The 19,656-nt window shown below is 39.5% G+C and overlaps 2 gene segments (V, D, J or C); both read left to right on the top strand.

Moving 5' to 3' along the window:
* Positions 1-6,246: 6,246 nt before the first annotated feature.
* Positions 6,247-6,837, top strand: LOC116906201. The segment is given in 2 exon segments: positions 6,247-6,295; positions 6,380-6,837. Coding segments are annotated over 2 exon segments (504 nt in total).
* A 7,037-nt stretch (positions 6,838-13,874) lies between these two features.
* LOC116906202 lies at positions 13,875-14,423 on the top strand. The segment is given in 2 exon segments: positions 13,875-13,920; positions 14,005-14,423. Coding segments are annotated over 2 exon segments (465 nt in total).
* Positions 14,424-19,656: the final 5,233 nt, after the last annotated feature.

Here is a 19,656-nt window from a genome sequence, read left to right on the forward strand (position 1 = left end):
CAAGGAGAAATATTTCTGAATAGCAAACATGGAGCTATAGATAGACATTGACTTAGAATGTTTAATTTTCAAGCCTTTATAAGACCTGAGGACAGTGTTCTCTCATGAAAAAGTAAAATACAGAAATATCCCAAGTGTTCACCTTATAGACAAGGAGTTCTGTTAACATTGCAAGGGAGGTGTGACCTTTTACAAAAATATCAAGGAGTAGTCAGGTCAAGACAAGACAAAGGGAAAGACTGAGTTCCTGAAACACAACTGTGTGTAACAGTTTTTTTTTATTTCCCTTTCCTACTAAGGAGATAGAATATGTATAAAAGCAAGTTCTATGAACACGCACAAGAAAAAAGGAAATGCAGTGTGTGGAATGCTTAACAAAGAAAATGTGAATATGAAACTGCAATACTGTCTTAAATTCTGTAACTGTCATCACTGTATTTGATATTTTATATCTTCTCTGAGCAAGTGTCCAACTGTAGAACTTGCAATAGAAACATCAAGAGGACAATATCACATCAAGAGGTAAATATCACGTCTGTGAGCCTATGAAAACCAGCCCTGCTGTGACCCAGCAGCTTGAGGAGAGGAGTCCAGGCCTCGATAGCCAACTCTTCTCATTCACTGATCAGCACTGAACACAGATTATTCTCTGTGTACTAGGGGCTCTGCTTGATTTTCCTTGTATTTATTTTATGACGATTTATAGGTACTTGATGGAGATAAGAATCTGTGTTGTGTGGACAGTAAAAAGACAAAAATTCCTTTTTGTGACAGTTTTCTGACCAGTATTCTGTGACTTTACAGTCATCACTGTGAACTGCAGTCACAGGAGTCTGCGGGGAAGCTTAGTGCTCCCAGAAAAGACCATCAAACTCTGCTGTGCAGCATCTGGTTTCACCTTCAGGCACTGGCATTGGCTGTCTGCATACCTGATGTGATCAGCAGGGATCTGAAGAGCTCTTTCTCAGGTATAGCAGCCAAAGAGTGGCTCTCCTGCAGACACCACTTCCAGGCAGCAGGATGCAGTAGGCAGCTAAGAGCCAAGGCCAACTCCACTGAGCAGGAAGTGGCTGCAGTAAGCTTGAGCAGTTTCTGGCAACAAAATTTGAGGAGACAATAGTCTTCCCTGGAGTGGTACAGCTTGATAAGCCTGGCACTCTCAAACAATCTTTGGTGAAATGACTACTATACTTTCTTCCTTGTAGATAGGATCTTATGAACATTTTGGTGTGGATTGGGATCTTAACGCAGATGTCTTCTGATGACTTGGTCTCAGATGTTGTGGATGACTCATCATCATGTGGAAGGACTTCAGTTATTGTCCCAATGTGACCGATTGTCTCATTCCTCTCCATGGGGTGTAGGGGTCATCCGTTCCAAGACAGGAACCTGGTCAAGAGTAGATTTTAATGCCTCAAATCTTGAATTATGATAATTTTTAGAGTTCCTGAATCCACTCAACATAACCTAGTTTTCTGTCTTGCGGCACAGTCCACTGTCCCACATGGCGTGGCCTAGGTCCTCCAGAATCCAGGAAAGGGGATTACATACATTAACAGTGATGGTACTTGCATCAACTATGCCAAAACTTTGAAGGGACACTATCCCCAAGATGCAATGCCAAGAACACCTTGTACCTGGAAATTAGCAGCCTGAGGTTTGAGGACAGGGCCATGTATTATTGTGCAAGAGATATAGGGAGTGAATATCATGAAGGACTCAGAAACAAACCTCCCTGCAGTGAGCCCAGGATGAGCAGGAAACTCTGAGAGCATGCAGAGTGTTGTTGTAACCTCTCCAACCAGAATGTGTCCATGCAAAGAAAACACAACTCAATTAATATGAATACAAGCTCATGCCTAGATTGGGCAGGTCTACCACTACACTATCCTATTCCCCATCTGTGAAATCCCTCATAAATTGCAGTTTCTCCATGCCATGTGCTTCATGTCTACCTTCCTCCTATCCTTAGACCACCTCTCTCCCTCCTTCTCCACCTTCCCTTACCCTGCCTAATAAACTGGTTAATGCCTTAATTTTTCAAATTAAATAGGTAGTAAGTTTTGATGAAGTAACCTGAGTCCTGAGTAGAAAGTAGGCAGGTGACCTTGGGGTCAGCTTAATTAGCATCAAAATACAGACAACTCCAGGGCAAACCACAATAGCAATAACTATTTGAGTTACAGAGAGTGACAACATGTTCATAGAGGCATTAAAGAATGGACTCCTTTGTTTCTGGATTCATTCTACACATACACTGTGCAGTATTCCTTGAAATATCCAAAATCTTATTGAAATACATATTTTTAATTGTGGCATACATGTGCATATTAATTTATTATACAATTTCTCTTTCACAGCCTCCCTTTCCCCCTCTGTGTGTGTATGTGTGTATGGGCATTTGTGTACACTCTATCCATCTGCACATTATATATTAAGACAAGTTCTAGCTCTGAGCCTGAAAAGTCACAAACTGACTAGAATGGTTGGACAGCAAGCTCCTGTGATTGCTCTGTCCTTACACGTCATGGATTGGATAACTGGCTGACTGCCATACCCAACTCTTTGTGTGGGCATAGAGAACTAAGTTCAAAGAAAAGATCCCATGCAATGTTACTTGACTGACAAGAACTTGAACCACAGATATTTTCACAGCTCCATTATATTATACTTGATTTCAAATTTAAGATGTGCTCTGACATGAACAAAATGAAGATCATCACACAGTGCAGAGGTGATTCCATGATGTGACCAGCATCAATTCCAGAAGAAGCAAAAGAAACCAGAGATGGTAAACCCTAAACACAGAGCTGCTCAAATACACATTAGTCTGAAGGACAAAGTGCCCTCTGTTTGATTCCTCATTCAGTACTGGGAGCTAGGTCAATGGTGGAACTCTTGCATAGCATTAGTAAGACCTTAACTCAAAGGGTAATGTTGGAAAAATGCATCCCTCATTTGAATTAATAAATATAACTTTAGAAAAATCACTACTCCCTGTTAAAAATGAAGCCTCTGTTTAATCCAAGCAATCAGCCCATTTTTCACATTCATAGGCTTAATTGAGATGATCTCATGGCATGAGAGGGAATTGCCATCCCTAGGTTAAGAAGCACAGATATAAAGTGATTGAGATGAAATGAAGCCACAAAGGATAACAAGAGTTCAGATCATGTGATTAAATCCATCCCACCCAATTCTCAGCTAAGTGCTGAGGTCATCTCAGATACTCCTTCTAGGAGCAGGTGCCATACACCTGAGTAATCTTCAGCCTTAGATTCTATTACTACACCTTGTACATACTAATAAATATTGTAATCTATAACACAAATATGCACATTATATATGATTTTAAAAGTGAAAATGTACTGACAATTACAGACTTTTAGATCATTTTTTGTCAATATGAATGAATACCATGAGACCATACCCTTGAATATCCATAAAGGACTGTAGGTTATGTAATTGAGCAAGTTTGGGGAGAGGAAGGATTCAGGGAGGGATGAGAAAAGCAAAAACAATGATCAGAATGTATTGTATTAAAAGATATGCTTAAATTTATGTTAAATTCATTTTATTTTCATAATTAATTTTTAAAAGCACCGACATGTGATCGTCAGGAATAGTGGTGCACACCTTTAATTCAGTCAATAGGGAGAAATGGCAGGAAAATCAATATCTGATACTTTAATACCAGTTTGGTCTGCAGAATGAGCCCAGACCAATGACAGGAACCCTGTCTAAAGGGAGGATTTAAGAAAGTCTTGATCTCTGCCTATGAATATATATTTCTGTATGTGAATGTGATGCTGTGTGTGTGTTCATTAAATGTATTCCTTTATTTGTAATTGAGACTGTGTGTGTCACTGTGCTTGCAGTTGTGCAGAATGTCAAATAACCTATACCCATCTTTTCATCAGAAGAATTTCAATTGTCCTAGTTTGTTATCTTTTTTATAGGTGATCAACATTATGACCAAAAGCAACATGGGAAGGAGAGAGTTTCTGCCATCTTAATTCTTAGAAAACATCGCAGAGGAAAATCAGGACATGAAGTCAAGGAAAGAACTTGAAATTGGGAATGAATCAGAAACCATGAAGAAACTCATCTGACCAGCTGTGTCTCCATGGTGGTACATTCTTTCTAAGACAACTCAGGAATGCAGAATCATGGATGGCACCAACCACATCTGCCTAGGATATCACATATTGTCATTATTTAAAAGATACCTATCCTAGCCACCACACAAATGGACAGTCTGGTATTGTCCTAGCAACGTGACCAATTATATGGGTATCCACCTGTGAACTACATATAAGTAAACAAATGAATGAAGAAAGACATTAGTAAGGTTCACCTCTGGGATTTAAGACAACTATAAATAATGTGTGGATTTATCATGAGCTCATACTTTTCCTAATGACTTTTTCCTAGTAACTTCATTGTCCAGAGATTTATGGAAAAACAGCATTATGGGACAGAATAGGGACACAGATTATCTCTGAAGTAAACAAAGACAAAAACACATGAATAAGTGGACTTACATCACATTCTCCAATATAGTATAGAAAGGTGCATTTATTTCTATGATAATCCCTTCCAAATTTTTGTACCCACAATGGAAATATCAGACAAACCCAAGAGGAGAGCTACTGTGAATAATGTCTGAAAAATATTCTCCTAACAATCAGAGTATCAGAACTAGAGGAACGCAGCACTAATACTGTTAATGACCATTAAATGGATGGCTTCTACCTAATGTGACTGGTCTACACCACAGCTGCTCACAGTACAAAGACTCTGGACAAAGTAATAAGAAAAAATTGCAGGGACTCCAAGGTCAAGTAATAGATCCACATTTTCAGATTCCTAGTGAAGAGATTGGGACAGCTCTGCACTTCTCTTCCCTGGTGTTTCCATTACCAATTCATGAGGAGAAGCTCTCCAGTCTCTTACTCTCTATGGTGATCAACACCTCAACGCACAAGGTCCCTCATGTTCATGCCTGCCCTCTGCTCCACTTTGTCTCATCACTCAGTGATCTCTGGATTACCCTTTACTTCAATTCACATAACAACCTGGTGTCAGTCTACTGATTTTTATGAATTGTTATAAACAGTTGACCTTCCCTTCACTCACCAATGCATAATCATATTTAGTACACATTGTTTATGTGCTACAAGCTGAAACAAGAGACAAACAGAGAGCTGTAAAAGTACATTGATACAGAGAAACTGATATAAATCAAGAGGTGCAAAGTCTAGGTCCCAACTACACTGCCCCTAAAGAGGAAGATTATGTCACTCAGCCAACTTACATAGGACCACACCAGTTTCTTCTGTTGACTCTCAGATAAACGTTTGAAACAAAATGGACTAAATATTTGTGAACTGCTTCCTTAAAAGGTATTTCTTCAGAAGTGATGAGACTAAGGTGAGTCCACAGAAAGTGTTTTTTAAACAGTTGATTCCTCATATATAAAAAAGTATAAATATGTAGTTGGAAAACAATTTCATGACTATTCCCTAAGTAATAATTATACTGATTTTTGCACACAATTGAATAATCCTCACTTCTACATTTTATACTAAAATAAATGCAAATACTATGTACTTATACTACTGATATTTGTGGTTGTCAATTTCTGTGCAGATAACTTGAAAATCAATTGCAATACAGGGCTATTTAACGTCTGTGGTTTTGCCTCCTCATTCCCAAACAACCCGGTTTAAAGAGGTGCCACTAATGCTGTTCTGAAGGGAATAATGAAATATAAAAAGCTAAAAAAATAATAAAAACTAATCCAAGAGAAAAAAATTCTGGGAAAAGACAATCACCAATTCCATCCTACATCCTCTAGTGCAATTTACAATGATATACAATTGCATTGAAGATAAGGTAACCTGTTCTACTTGTAGTGCATGAATAAAGATTCACCTAGATAAACCTCCTATATCCCCTCCCTCCCTTTTTTTTCTTTGTGCAATGTGACTAATTTCTTTTTTTTAAAATTGGAATTGGAAATCCAAACATTACTAGGGAAAAGTTCCTGAATTTTCAGCTCCATTTTTTTTTCTAAGCACAAAGGTACTCTCAGGCACATGGAGAGGAAACTAGAAATGCTGCCCTGCACTTCCTTTTATATTCTCAGGATCCTCCCCCAATGCAAAGTAGCCCTCAGGCTCAGAATGAAAGCCCAGGCCTAGCTGAGGAGCCACATCTCCTTCTCACTAGAGCCTCCATCACAGCATGGCTGTCCTGGTGCTGTTGCTCTGCCTGGTGACATTTCCAAGCTGTAAGTGTTTCAGAGTTTCAGGAGAGGGACTCAGGCACTTAATCTATAGGATGAATGACTAATGGTGATGTTGCTTGTCCCCAGGTGTCCTGTCCCAGGTGCAGCTGAAGGAGTCAGGACCTGGCCTGGTGCAGCCCTCACAGACCCTGTCCCTCACCTGCACTGTCTCTGGGTTCTCACTTACCAGCTATGATGTACACTGGATTCGACAGACTCTAGGAAAAGGGCTGGAGTGGATTGGAGCAATAGCGAGTGGTGGAAGCACACATTATAATTCAGGTCTCAAATCCCGACTGAGCATCAGCAGGGACACCGCCAAGAGCCAACATTTCTTAAAAATGAACAGTCTGCAAACTGATGACACAGCCATCTACTTCTGTGCCAAAGACACAGTGAGAGTGGCCCAGTGTGAACTTGCACAAAATCTTCCCTACGGGGATTCTCAGGACCAGCAGAGGGCAATGAGGATCAACAAGTCCTTTCAAAGATCACTTCAGAATCTAGGAAATTCTGGTCTATGCTGTTTGAGCATGGGTTTTTAGTGTTAAAAGACAAGATGGACTCTTCTTCCAGGTTGACATGGAATGTATTCTCTAGAACATCATTTTCAGTGTCATATTCTATTAAACTTCTTGTTTCTTCAACAATAGAAAGAATCAATAAAGGACTGGTTCTATAATTGAGACCCCATATAAAATAAGAACAAATTATTGAGTTAATGACCATTTATCCAGAAGAAAACTCAGTGGAAACACTGTGGTTGAAGGAACCACAGTGAGATTTTTGGTAATGTATTGTTTTTCTCATGACTGCAGTTTTAGGGGATGTTTCTACTTTTTTCTTAAATGATAAGTTTGAAAAAAATTGCAAAAAAAAAAAGATTCCTTTCTCTAACATAACAGTTTTCAAAATTTCATGTCCAATAAATTTAATGATAATCTAATAATATAAAATTAGCATTTTTATAAAAAAGCTAACTCATCAGTATCTTCTTTGTTTCTTCATATATAAAACACATAATACATGGCTATTAACAAATACATGTCCATAATTTAATGATGAAAACATCCATACATATTATTTTTGAAATAATCCTTTTCTTCTAATTGACTAGTCTTCTCATTCTACACTGTCCATCTAATTGACTATGATCTACCCCATCTACTGGATCTGGCTGTGGGCAATGAGAGAAAATCTTGTAAGGTTGAGTTAAGGCTAGAAACCCCAGAGATCCTGAAGGGATGGTAGGAGCTTTTTTTGCTCCTAGCATCAGTTCCCTGTCACTAAACCATAGCCTTTCCCAGCCACACCCACACCACCACCCCCACCCCCAGAGAGTTTTGTGGCCATCAGTCACTTAGAGACAACACTCAAGCCCTTCCCCATGTAGATGAGACATCCCCAAACCTCTCAGACAAAGCCAATCAGAAGCACCCACTGTCAGACCCCAATCCCACCCCAGAAATTTATACAGAGATCCATCCAGAAAGAATAAAAGGTGTGTGAGAATTACTTTGTCTTCTGAGAGATTCTGTCATAAGAGCTGTAACATCACCACCAAGGGAAGAGAACTTCTCTCAAAACACTGCCAGGAGCTCCCTGCAACCCAGTGCAGCATCTTGGAAAACAGCAGCTACAGACGCAGTGGAGAGCAGCAGCAGCAGAGGCATGGAGCCCAAGGAGGCTGTTCCCCCCCCTGCTCATGCAGTTTCCCTTTGTTTGAACCCTCCCATCTGCCTGGCTGGAAATCTCTGTGGAGAGCCTCCAGTACACAGGCCCACAATCAGCCTGACTTAGTTTTATTTTGCTTCAGATCAGTTTGGGGTTTCCATTTGACAAGATGTTTTGTTCCCGTGAAGCTACTACACCTGGTGATTTTTCCAAGTTGTAAGTGTTTCAGGCTTTCAGTAGAGGAAAGACATGCTTGACTCCTATGACATGTATGACTGCTGGTGATGTTATACGATATGGGTGCCCTGTAGAGATTCAACTGAAGTAGTCAGGACCTGACCTGCTGCAACCCTCAGAGAGCCTGTCTCTCAACTGCCCTCTCTCTGACTTCTCATTAACCATCAATGATGTAAACTGGGTCCTCCAGCCTCTAGGAAAGGGTCTGCAGTGGATGCTAGCAATATGAAGTAATGAAATCACATTATATAATTCAGTTCTCAAAACCTGAATCAGAGTCACCAGGGATATATCAAAAAGTCATGTTTTCTTGAAACTGAACAAAGTTCGAACTTAGGACACAGCCATCTATCTCTTTGCCAGAGAAACACTGAGAGAAATTCAGTATGAACCTAAACAATATTCCTCTCTATGAAAAATGTTGTATCAAACAATTTGACAAAAGCTTGAAATGGCAAACACTACCTCTTTCTTTCATATGCAGAAAAATCATTAAATTTCAGGGGCTCCAGCTAAGATTCCATTTACACGCAGGCAAATTACTAGACCAAAACCCAAAGTCATAGCACATGCTGACAAGGACTTGGAGCAAGAAGAAGACTCTCCATTTCAGGTGGTAGTGAAAACTAGTACAACCTCTCTCAAATTACATTTGATTGTTTTACAAAATCTGGGAATAATTATAACTCAATACCGAGCTATAACATCCCTGGGCATATACCCCAAAACTACCCACTATACCACAGGGACACTTGCTCAAGAATGTTCATAGCAACTTTATTCATAATAGCCAGAAACTTGAAACAGCATAGGTGTCCCTCCACTGAAAAATGGATAGGAAATGTGAAAAATCTAGATAGTGGAATACTATTCCTATTAAAAACAAAGACATCGTGAAATTTGCAGGCAAATTATTGGAACTTGAAAATATAGTGCTGAATAAGGTAACACAGAACCATAAAGCATATATGGTATGTACTCACTTATAAGTATACACTAGTCATAATGTGCAGGACAATCACACCACAATCCAAAAGCACAAATAACTGGATAGTAAGTTAGTCCCAAGGGATGATGCATGAATCTCACTAAGAATGGGAAATTAAATACTCCGTGGAGGTAGACAGAGAGAGGGAACTGGGTAGAGAGAATAGAGGAGGAGGGGACAGAGGATGCCAATCAGTTTTAGGAAGATAGAGGCAAGAGATGGCTGAGAATGAGAATTAAAATATGCACAGTGGTGTTGGGGGCATCTTTTTTTTCCTAACTAGAGCCCTAGGACAGAAGATCACATGGGAAGTCTATGATGGTAACCCCAGCTGAGATTCCTACCAGCCAGGATATAGTGACTGAAGTGGCCACCTCTTGTATCATGACAGGACTTCAAAAGGAAGGATGGAGACTTCATTAACCCATAAAAATTCTCTTTCCATTAAGATTACAAAATTGTTTCCTGAGAGGCTTCCTCCAGCTGGATATTGAGGCAGATGCAAGGCCAAACAGACTGGGCAACCAACAACAGAGCAAGCAGGAGACAGACCTAGACCCTCTAAATATCTGTAGCAAATGCACAGTTTGGTCCTCATGTGGGTCCCCTAACAAGTGGAAGAGTCACTGTTATGGTCTCTATTCTCTATCATTGGATTCCTTTCCCCACACCCGAACTGCCTTGTTGAGCCTAGGGAGGAGAAGATGTGTCAAGTCCTGCAGAGATAAGGCACTCTATGTTGGGGTAGTATCCCAGGGTGACTCCCCTTATCAGAGGAGAAGGGGGAATGACCATGTGTGGAGAGATTTCTAAAGCAAGACTTGGAAGAGGGGAAAAGGGGGGCTGTGATTGAGATGTAAAGTGAAAATAAATAAATAAGCAAGTAAACAATCAAATAAATAATGCAGACAGCGATGCTTGTCTGTAGTAGAATAGAAGAGCCAATAGAATGGAGATGCCCTCAAAATTCTCTTCTCTTAAATATGTCATGTGATTATATTTTATTTGAAAAACTGAAAGTACTCTAACACAGTAGTTGTGTTTATAAAAGATAAAGGGTGAGAGAAGGAATATGTTTTGGTGGATGAATGGTAACGTATAGGGTAAGGGGGTAACACCTCAGGCAAATACTGAGGCATTCTTTCCCTCTGAGGGACAGCCAAATAAGGCATAGTATAGAATAGAATTAATTCAGGGCATGGGGTGGGTACTAAAAGAGGGTAGTAGAAACAAAAAGTCAGAGAGAGAGAGAGAGAGAGAGAGAGAGAGAGAGAGAGAGAGAGAGACAGAGAGAGAGACAGAGAGACAGAGAGACAGAGAGAGAGACAGAGAGAGACAGACAGACAGACAGACAGACACAGAGACACAGAAACAGAGACACACAGAGAGAGTAGAAGAATGGAGGAGTAAAGGATGGCCTTGAGCACTGGAAAGGAGGGTGCTAAGCGACGAGAAAATGGGGTGGATTAGAAGGACAGAGTGGGAGGAAGAAGTCAACAGCAAGAGAGAGCAGAGTGGGCAAGCAGCCCCTTTTACAGTGATTCAGGCATACCTGGCCGTTATCAGGTAACTCTATGGCAGAGCTTAGACAAACTGCCAACAGTTGTCATATTTTTCTTTTAAAGAAAAACTGATTTTTATCCCTTTTCTGAGATGTGAATCTCCAGGATAAAACATAGACTACAAAAAGCAGAAGACAGACATAATATTTTCTTGGGCATACAACTTTCTGCTTTCTTTCCTCCTGTAAATAACTGGGATCCTTCCTTTTAGTCAGTAAATGTGGACAAAAGAGGTTTCATAAAGTCAACATCTCCAATTACAACAGAAATGGAATTTAAATTCTAAATGAAACACTTCTGATAACCAATGATATGAGAACATTTCAAAAAAATTAATGAAAAGAAGAGTTGCCTGCTTGGAGAGAAAGGGGCCCCTGTTCCCTATGAACATGAGCATGATCCTGTTCAACTTTGGCATTTAATATGCAGGATCCCATGGATTTAGAAATAGCGATCACATGACCCAGAAATCTCCTGTATATTTGTACACTGATGGCAGGTAGTGACATTTTCATTTGAAATAAATTTTTACATGTCAGGGTTGATGTCTTGATCTCACAGTTGCACTGTCTCTCTGTCAGGAATCTCTGTCAGGAGGCATGAGGTGTGAAGTCATAGGAAGACACTCTCACTGAATGTTGCTTGTAGCTCACACATGCCTATCTTCCTCTTCCTATGTGATATTGGCATAGAACATTATGATCAGAAGCAACGGGGGAAGGAAAGAGTTTCTGCCATCTTTATTCTTATGAAATATCACAGAGGAAAATTAGAACATGAAGTCAAGGAAAGAACTTGAAAGTGAGAACTGAATGAGACACCGTGAAGAAACTCATCTGAACAACTGTGTCTCCATGGTGGTTCTACATCCTTTCTAAGACAACTCAGGAACACAGTACCACAGTGGCACCAACCACATCTGCCTGGGATTTCCCTTATTGTCATTTATAAGAATACCTCCACAGACTTGCCTGTAGACCAGTCTGATGGATAGGTTGGTTGTTTTGTTGTTGTTGTTGTTGTTGTTGTTTGTTTGTTTTGTTTTGTTTTTTCAATTGAGGTTCCTTGTTTGCTGATGACTATAGTTTGTATTGGATTGATAAAATCCTAGTCACCACAAAAACAAAAACAGTCTGGTATTGTCCTAGCAACATAACCAAATAAATGATTATCGATGTAAACATGTGACTAAAGGAAGACATCAGCAAGGATCCAACTCTGAAATTTAAGACGATTACAAATAGTGTGTGGCTTTATAATGAACTCAGGCTTTTGCTAACGACTTTTTCCTAGTAACTTTATTGTAGGTAGATTTATGGAAAGCAGCATTGTGGGACAGAATAGGGACACAGATTATCTCTGAAGTAACCAAAGACAAAAACACATAAATACGTGGACTTACATCACATTCTCCAATATAGTATAGAAAGGTGCATTTATTTCTATGATCCTCCTTTCCCAACTTTTGTAACCACAATGAAACTATCAGACAAACCCAAGATGAGATCTACTGAGAATAATGTCTGAAAAATATCCTCCTAACACTCAGAGTATCAGAACAAGAGGAACACATCACTGATACTGTTAATGACCATTAAATGGATGACTTTCTCCCTAATGGGACTGGTCTGCACCACAGCTGCTCACAGTACAAAGATTATGCACAGAGAAATAAGAAAAACAAAATGTGGGGACTCCAAGGCCAAGTAATAGATCCACATTCTTGGAGTCCTAGCTAAGAGATTGTGATAGCTCTGTACTTCTCTTCCCTGGTGTTTCCATTACCAAGGCATGAGGAGAAGCTGTCCAGTCTCATACTCTCTATGCTGATCAACACCCCAAGGCACAAGATTCCTCATTTTCATGCCTGCCCTCTGCTCCACTTTGTCTCATCACTCAATGATCTCTGGATTAACTTTCACTTCAGTTAACATAACAAGCTGGTGTCATGCTACTGATTTTTATGAGTTGTTATGAACAGTTAATGTTCCCTACATTCACCAATGGATAATCATGTTTAGAACATGTTTATGTGCTACAAGCTGAAACAAGAGACAAACAGAGATATATAAATGTACATTGATACAGAAAAACTGACGTAAATTAAGAGATACAAAGACTAGGTCCCAACTACAGTGTCCCTAAAGAGGAAGGCTAAGACACTCAGCCAAATGACATAAACACACATCAGTCACTTGGATCTACTCTCAGATAAACCTTTGAAACAAAATGGACTAAATTTTGTGAACTGCTTTCTTAAAAATTATTTCTTCTTCTTCAGAAGTGATAAGACTAAGAATGGTCCACAGAAAGTGTTTTCTTTTTTAAAACATTTGATACCTCATATATCAAAAAGTATAAATATATAGTTGGAAAACAATTTGATGACTATTTGTCAGGTAATAATCATACAGTTTTTGCACACAATTAAATAATCATCACTTCTATATTTTTATACTAAAAAATCAAATAATACGTACTTATCATACCGATATTTATCGTTGTCAACTTATGTGAAGATAACTTGAAAAGCAATCACAATAAAAGACTATTTAAAGTCTGTGGTTTTGTATCTTTATTCTCAAACCACCTGGTGAAGCAGGTGTCATTAATGCTGTTCTGAAGGCAATAATGAAATATAAAAATCTAAAATAAAAAGAAAGAAATGAATCCAAGGGAAAGAATTCCTGAGGGAAAAAACAAACCCCAAATACATCCTACATCCTCTACTGCAACTTACAATAATATACGATTGCATTGAAGATAAAGTAACCAGTTTTACTTGTACTGTACGAAAAAGGATTCACCCATAAACCTACCCATCTCCCTGCCCCTTTCATTGCTTCCAAGGCCTGCACAATGTGACTAATACTTTCTGTCTTTTATTTAGAATTGGAAATCCAAACATTAACAGGGAAAAATTCCTGAGTTTTTAGCTCCATTTTTTCTAAGCACAAAGGTAATCTCAAGCACATGGAGAGGAAACTAGAAATTCTGCCCTGCACTTCCTTTTATATTTTCAGGATCCTCCCTCAATGCAAAGCAGCCCTCAGGCTCAGACTGAAAGCCCAGGCCTAGCTGAGGAGCCACATCTCCTTCTCACTAGAGCCTCCTTCACAGCATGGCTGTCCTGGTGCTGTTGCTCTGCCTGGTGACATTTCCAAGCTGTAAGTGTTTCAGAGTTTCAGGAGAGGGACTCAGGCACTTAATCTATAGGATGAATGACTAATGGTGATGTTGCTTGTCCCCAGGTGCCCTGTCCCAGGTACAGCTGAAGGAGTCAGGACCTGGCCTGGTGCAGCCCTCACAGACCCTGTCCCTCACCTGCACTGTCTCTGGATTCTCATTAACCAGCAATAGTGTACACTGGGTTCGCCAGCCTCCAGGAAAGGGTCTGGAGTGGATGGGAAGAATGTGGAGTGATGGAAGCACAGCATATAATTCAGCTCTCAAATCCAGACTGAGCATCAGCAGGGACACCTCCAAGAACCAAGTTTTCTTAAAAATGAACAGTCTGCAAACTGATGACACAGGCACTTACTACTGTGCCAAACACACAGTGAGGGAAGTCCAGTGTGAACTTGCACAAAAACTTCCTACAGGGATTCTTAGGACCAGCAGGGGGCGCAGAGGATCAACAAGTTCTTTCCAGGATCACTTCAGAATCTAGGAAGCTCTGCCCTATGATGTCTAAGCATGGCTTTTAGGGTTAAAGATATGACTCTTCTTCCAGCCATGGAAATTCTCTAGAACATGATCTTCAGTGTCATATTCTATTAAACTTCTTGTTTCTTCACACAATAGAAGAATCACTAAGTGGTTCTATAATCTAGCAGTGTAAAATAAGAACAAATTATTAAGTTGATGTTTTGAAGAAACTCAGTAAAACACTGTGGATGAGAAAAGCCAGTGAGATTTGGTAATGTATTGTTTCTCCTATGACTTCAGTTTTAGTAACATTTGTACTGTTTACTTAAATGATATTTGAAAACAATTGCCTTCTTCTTCTCTAACATAAAGTTTTCAAGTACATGTCCAAAATTTAGAGATGATACAATTAGCATTTTTAATACTAACTGACAGTATCTTCTTTCCATACATAAGGAACATAATACATGGCTATTAAATGTGGCCAACATCCATACATATTATTATTGAGATTATCCTTTTCTTCTGATTGACTAGTCTTCTCATTCTACACTGTCTGAGCTATGATCTACTGCATGGCTGTGGGCACTGAGAGAAAATCTGCTAAGGTTGAGTTAAGGTTAGCAGCTACGGATGGTAGGAGCTTTCCTTGTTCCTAGAACCAGGCCCCCTTCACTTACCTGCATCCTTCCACATCCCCCTCCCCATAGGGATATTTGGAGCAGTCAGTCACTTAGAGGCAATACCTCCAAGCACTTCCCCAGGTAAATGAGACACCACAAACATCTCAGACCAAGCCAATCAGAAGTACCCACTGTCAGACCCCAGTCCACCCCGGAAAGGTACACAAAGATCCTATCCAGAAAAAATAAACTGTGTGAGAATTACTTTGTCTTTTGAGAGATTCTGTCATAAGAGTTGTAACATCACCACCAAGAAAGAGAATTTCTCTCCTAAAATGCCGGCAGGAGCTCCCCTGCACTACAGTGTCCAGTGCAGCATCTTGGAACAACAGCAGCTACAGTAGCAGTGGAGACAGCAGCAGCAGAGACCACAGAGTCCAAATAGGCTGTTCCCCTTCCTTGCTCAGGAAATTTCACCTGTGCTTGAACCCTTCCATCTGGCATGGCTGGAAATCTCTGTGGAGAGCCTCCAGTACACAGGCACATAATCAGCCTGCCTTAGTTTTATTTTTCCTCAGATCAGTTTGGGGGTTCCATTTGAAAAGATGTTTTACTCTCTTGCAGCTCCTGTACCTGCTGACTTTTCCAAGTTGTGTTTCAGGCTTTCAGGAGAGGAAAACATGATTGACCCCTTTGACATGTATGACTGCTGGTGATGTTATACAACCCTGGGTGCCCTGTAGAGATTCAACTGAAGTAGTCAGGACCCGACTTGCTACATCCCTCACAGAGCCTGTCTCTCAACTGCCCTATCTCTGACTTCTCATTAACCATCAAAGATGTAAACTGGGCCATCCAGCCTCTAGGAAAGGTCTGCAGTGGATGCTAGCAATGTGAAGTAATGAAATCACATTATATAATTCAGATCTCAAATCCTGAATCAGCATCATCAGGGAAACAACAAATAGTCAAGTTTTACTTGAAACTGAACAAAGTTTAAACTTAGGACACAGCCATCTATCTCTTTGCCAGAGAAACACTGAGTGGACTTCAGTATGAGCCTAAACAAAAAATCTCCTCTCTATGGAAAATGTTGTATCAAACAATTTGACAAAAGCTTGAAATGGCAAACACTACCTCTTTCTTTCATATGCAGAAAAATCATTAAATTTCAGGGGCTCTAGCTAAGATTCCATTTATACACAGGCAAATTACTAAGACCAAATCCCAAAGTGATAGCACATGCTGACAAGGACTTGGAGCAAGAAGAAGACTCTCCAATTCAGGTGGGAGTGAAAACATGCAATCATGTGACCTAGAAATCTCCTGTATGGTTGTACACTGATGACAGGTAGTAATATTTTCATTTGAAATATATTTTTGCATTTCAAAGATCATTTCTTGATCTCTCAGTCGCACTGTGTCTCACTGCTAGAATCTCTGTCAAGAGGCATGAGGTGTGAAGTCAAAGAAAGACACTCTCACTGAATGGTGCTTGTATCTCACCTATACCTATGGTCCTCTTCCTATGTGATATTGTCATAGAACTAGTCCTTGAGGGACAGAAGTTACCTCAGTCAGATTGTTAAAGATTATTTAATGAGGTACTATGTGAATTCAAGGATGTCTATTTACTAGCATGTATTTTATTGGTTTTATTTTATGAGTTTACATGTGGGCAAACGTGAGGAAACCACTATACTGCAAGAGAGAAAAACATTCATTGCTTTCCTGAAGTTCCTGTCAAGGGGTTGAGGATTTAGCTCAGTGGTAGAGCACTTGCCTACCAAGTGCAAGGCCCTGGGTTCGGTCCTCAGCCCCATAAAAAAAATGAAAAATAAAAAAATAAAAAAAAACCATTAGGCTGAAGTTCCTGTCAATATTTCCATATGTGATCATGTGACTCTGTATGCAGAAAAGATACTGACAATCTTTATTTATTTATTATATGTCAGGATGAGTTCTCCTGACATTTTCCCCTGACCTAGGATAGAGGTTGAATGTATTTTTCTAATGGAAGAAAAACTTTCTTGTTTCTTTGTTTTCTAAACTCAAGATTTATTGCCTCATACCTTTGATTTCAGAAGGCCTGTGTCTTCAAGGTTTGGGAATACATGGTATGTAACGTCTTTGTATCCTACAACCTTTAATAATTAAAAGATTTTAACACATGCACTTGAGAAAAACAGTTATGGTTGTTGTTATCTTCCCCAACAGAAATCCTACAATTGTCCTATAGCCCTTTAAAACCCAGTGAATGCCCTGGATCCTCTTCAGTAGCTGTACCAATAGTGGTTCCCGAAATCTTCATTCAATGTCTGCTCAGTGTCTTCTATTTCTGTTCCTGGTCCCCATTCATTTAGGAATCCAGATCACATACAGACATTGTCAAAGGTCCTCTACTTATCCCACTAATCCAGGAAACACAAAATAAAAGACCTTGGTCTTTAGCTCCCAGCACTTTTTCTCTAAGGTTCTCACACAGCCCCACGTACCACAGCCACACATGCCAAAGCTGCACATACCACACCCCAATATTCTGTACCTTATTTCACAACCCTTCTCTGTTTAGAGTATCTGTAGTTATGTTTTCACCATTCAGGGACCCTTCACTTGCCCCTTGGGGTGAGAAAATCCAAGAGGTAAATTGGCACCTCCTCCTGGTTCCTATCCTGTTCTCCAAAACAAGAAATGAACCCAACTACTACCTACACCTCTTACACTGGTTCATTATTGTTCCTTGGCATGTTCACAAAAACCATATACAACCTCAGGTCTCTGTACCTCTTTTTCCAGACACTCTCTCTCTCTCTCTCTCTCTCTCTCTCTCTCTCTCTCTCTCTCTCTCTCTCTCTCTCTCTTTGTTTGTATATGTGCAACTGCAATGTTGGTTCTATTATCATGGTTTCAAACTGTTCCTTGAAATGTGGTGTAATAAAATTTAAAAAAGAAAAAAGAAAACCTTCTTTAACATTGCCTTTACTGAGGGTTGCCTTACCTATCCAACCTTATATTTTGCAGCATATATCTTAAAATTTTCTTTGGGGATTTATTGTCTTTAGACAATTCAGCCATCTAGTAGGCACCTTTTTTCTAAATTTTGAAGAATTGTATACTCCACGTGTATAAGTTTAATATGTTTATGTCTCTATCCTATTTTCCCCTTCAACATCCCCATATCTTTGCCAACAGCATATCTCAACTCAACCACTCTCAACATCATGGCATTTTTCTCCCAAAAATGCTGCCCATATGTGCATGTGTGTAAAGGCAAGCATTGCAGCATAGAAAATCGACCAATGACCACATTGTGCTCTTCTCCATGAAATATCTATATAAAGCAGTGCCTCACTAAGACAGAAGACCTGGAAAATACTTACAAAGTCTATATTAGGTTATGATTGGCTTGGTTTCAGGTGGGGCTTACACAGAAAACAGTCATCATCAGTGCATGGATTGATAGGCAGGTCCTGTTCACAAGACATTATTTCACAGTACTCAACCCAAAGTTTCACATGTTTCATTTTCTCTACGTCCTCCTAATTCATGTCCTCTTAGCCTTGGAGGAATTCAAGTGTGACTGTAAAATTTACCTCAAACAATAAAACAAAGCCTTGAGAAGACAAAAACAGCCTGTTTCATATTCAAAACATTCTTTGGGTGCCTGCAGTTGTGAATTACATTTTGTAGCATTTGGAACTAGAAACCTAAGAAAGGGACACATCTTATGCATAGGACATGGATGACCAAGGACAAGGGAATATTGGTGATATGAAAGCAAAATTGAAGTGTGGTATGCGGAACCGAATTGGGAGGACTGAAACAAGAGAACTGATTAAATATGAAAAAGGCACCCTAAAAGATAATTAAAAGCCACAGGTATATGGAGTATGCTAACTGGAGAAAATAAAAACTAATATAATACAATATAAAACAGTCACACATTAACTGGTATACAGATGCAGAGAGAAAATGTTGGAGGGGGGACTTTAAATGAATAAATTAATAACTTCAGAATGAAAAATTAGTGAGTTTGCTGCAAATATACATCTGTCTACATGGCCAATTTTGAGTCTTAGACAGTCTCCACAATGTCTATTTTACAAATATATATATATAAAGTCTAAGAACAGTATTCTATCATGAAGAAGTAACTTTCAGAAAAAACCCAGTGTTCTTGTCACAAAAACAAGTTCTGCTACCTTACAAGAGTAACTGTTTCCAAAAATCACAGTTGGGAGAAGCCATGTCCTGCTCAGGTATTGGAAAAGACTGAGCACATATGTAGAAACACAAGTATGTATGGTGCTGTTTAGTTACATATTTATACTAAAGAATCCTGACTATGAAAACAAAACTTCTGTGCACAAGGACAAAAGAAAACTAAATGTAATATGGTGAATCTTTAGAAAAAAAATTTGAATATGAAACCACAACACTTAGTCAAACTCTGCAACTGACATCCATATCCTTAATATCATATATCTGCTAAGAGCACTGTTTTCAGCTCAGGTGTAATGCCATAGCATGTTTTAGCAGTAAGATATGCAAATAATTCTTCTCTATGCCCATGAAAACCAGCCTGTCCTGACCCTGCAGCTCTGACGGAGGAGCCCAGTCCTGGACTCTGAG

This window comes from Rattus rattus, chromosome 7, assembly GCF_011064425.1.
Source record: "Rattus rattus isolate New Zealand chromosome 7, Rrattus_CSIRO_v1, whole genome shotgun sequence".
In the NCBI taxonomy this organism is placed as follows: domain Eukaryota; kingdom Metazoa; phylum Chordata; class Mammalia; order Rodentia; family Muridae; genus Rattus; species Rattus rattus.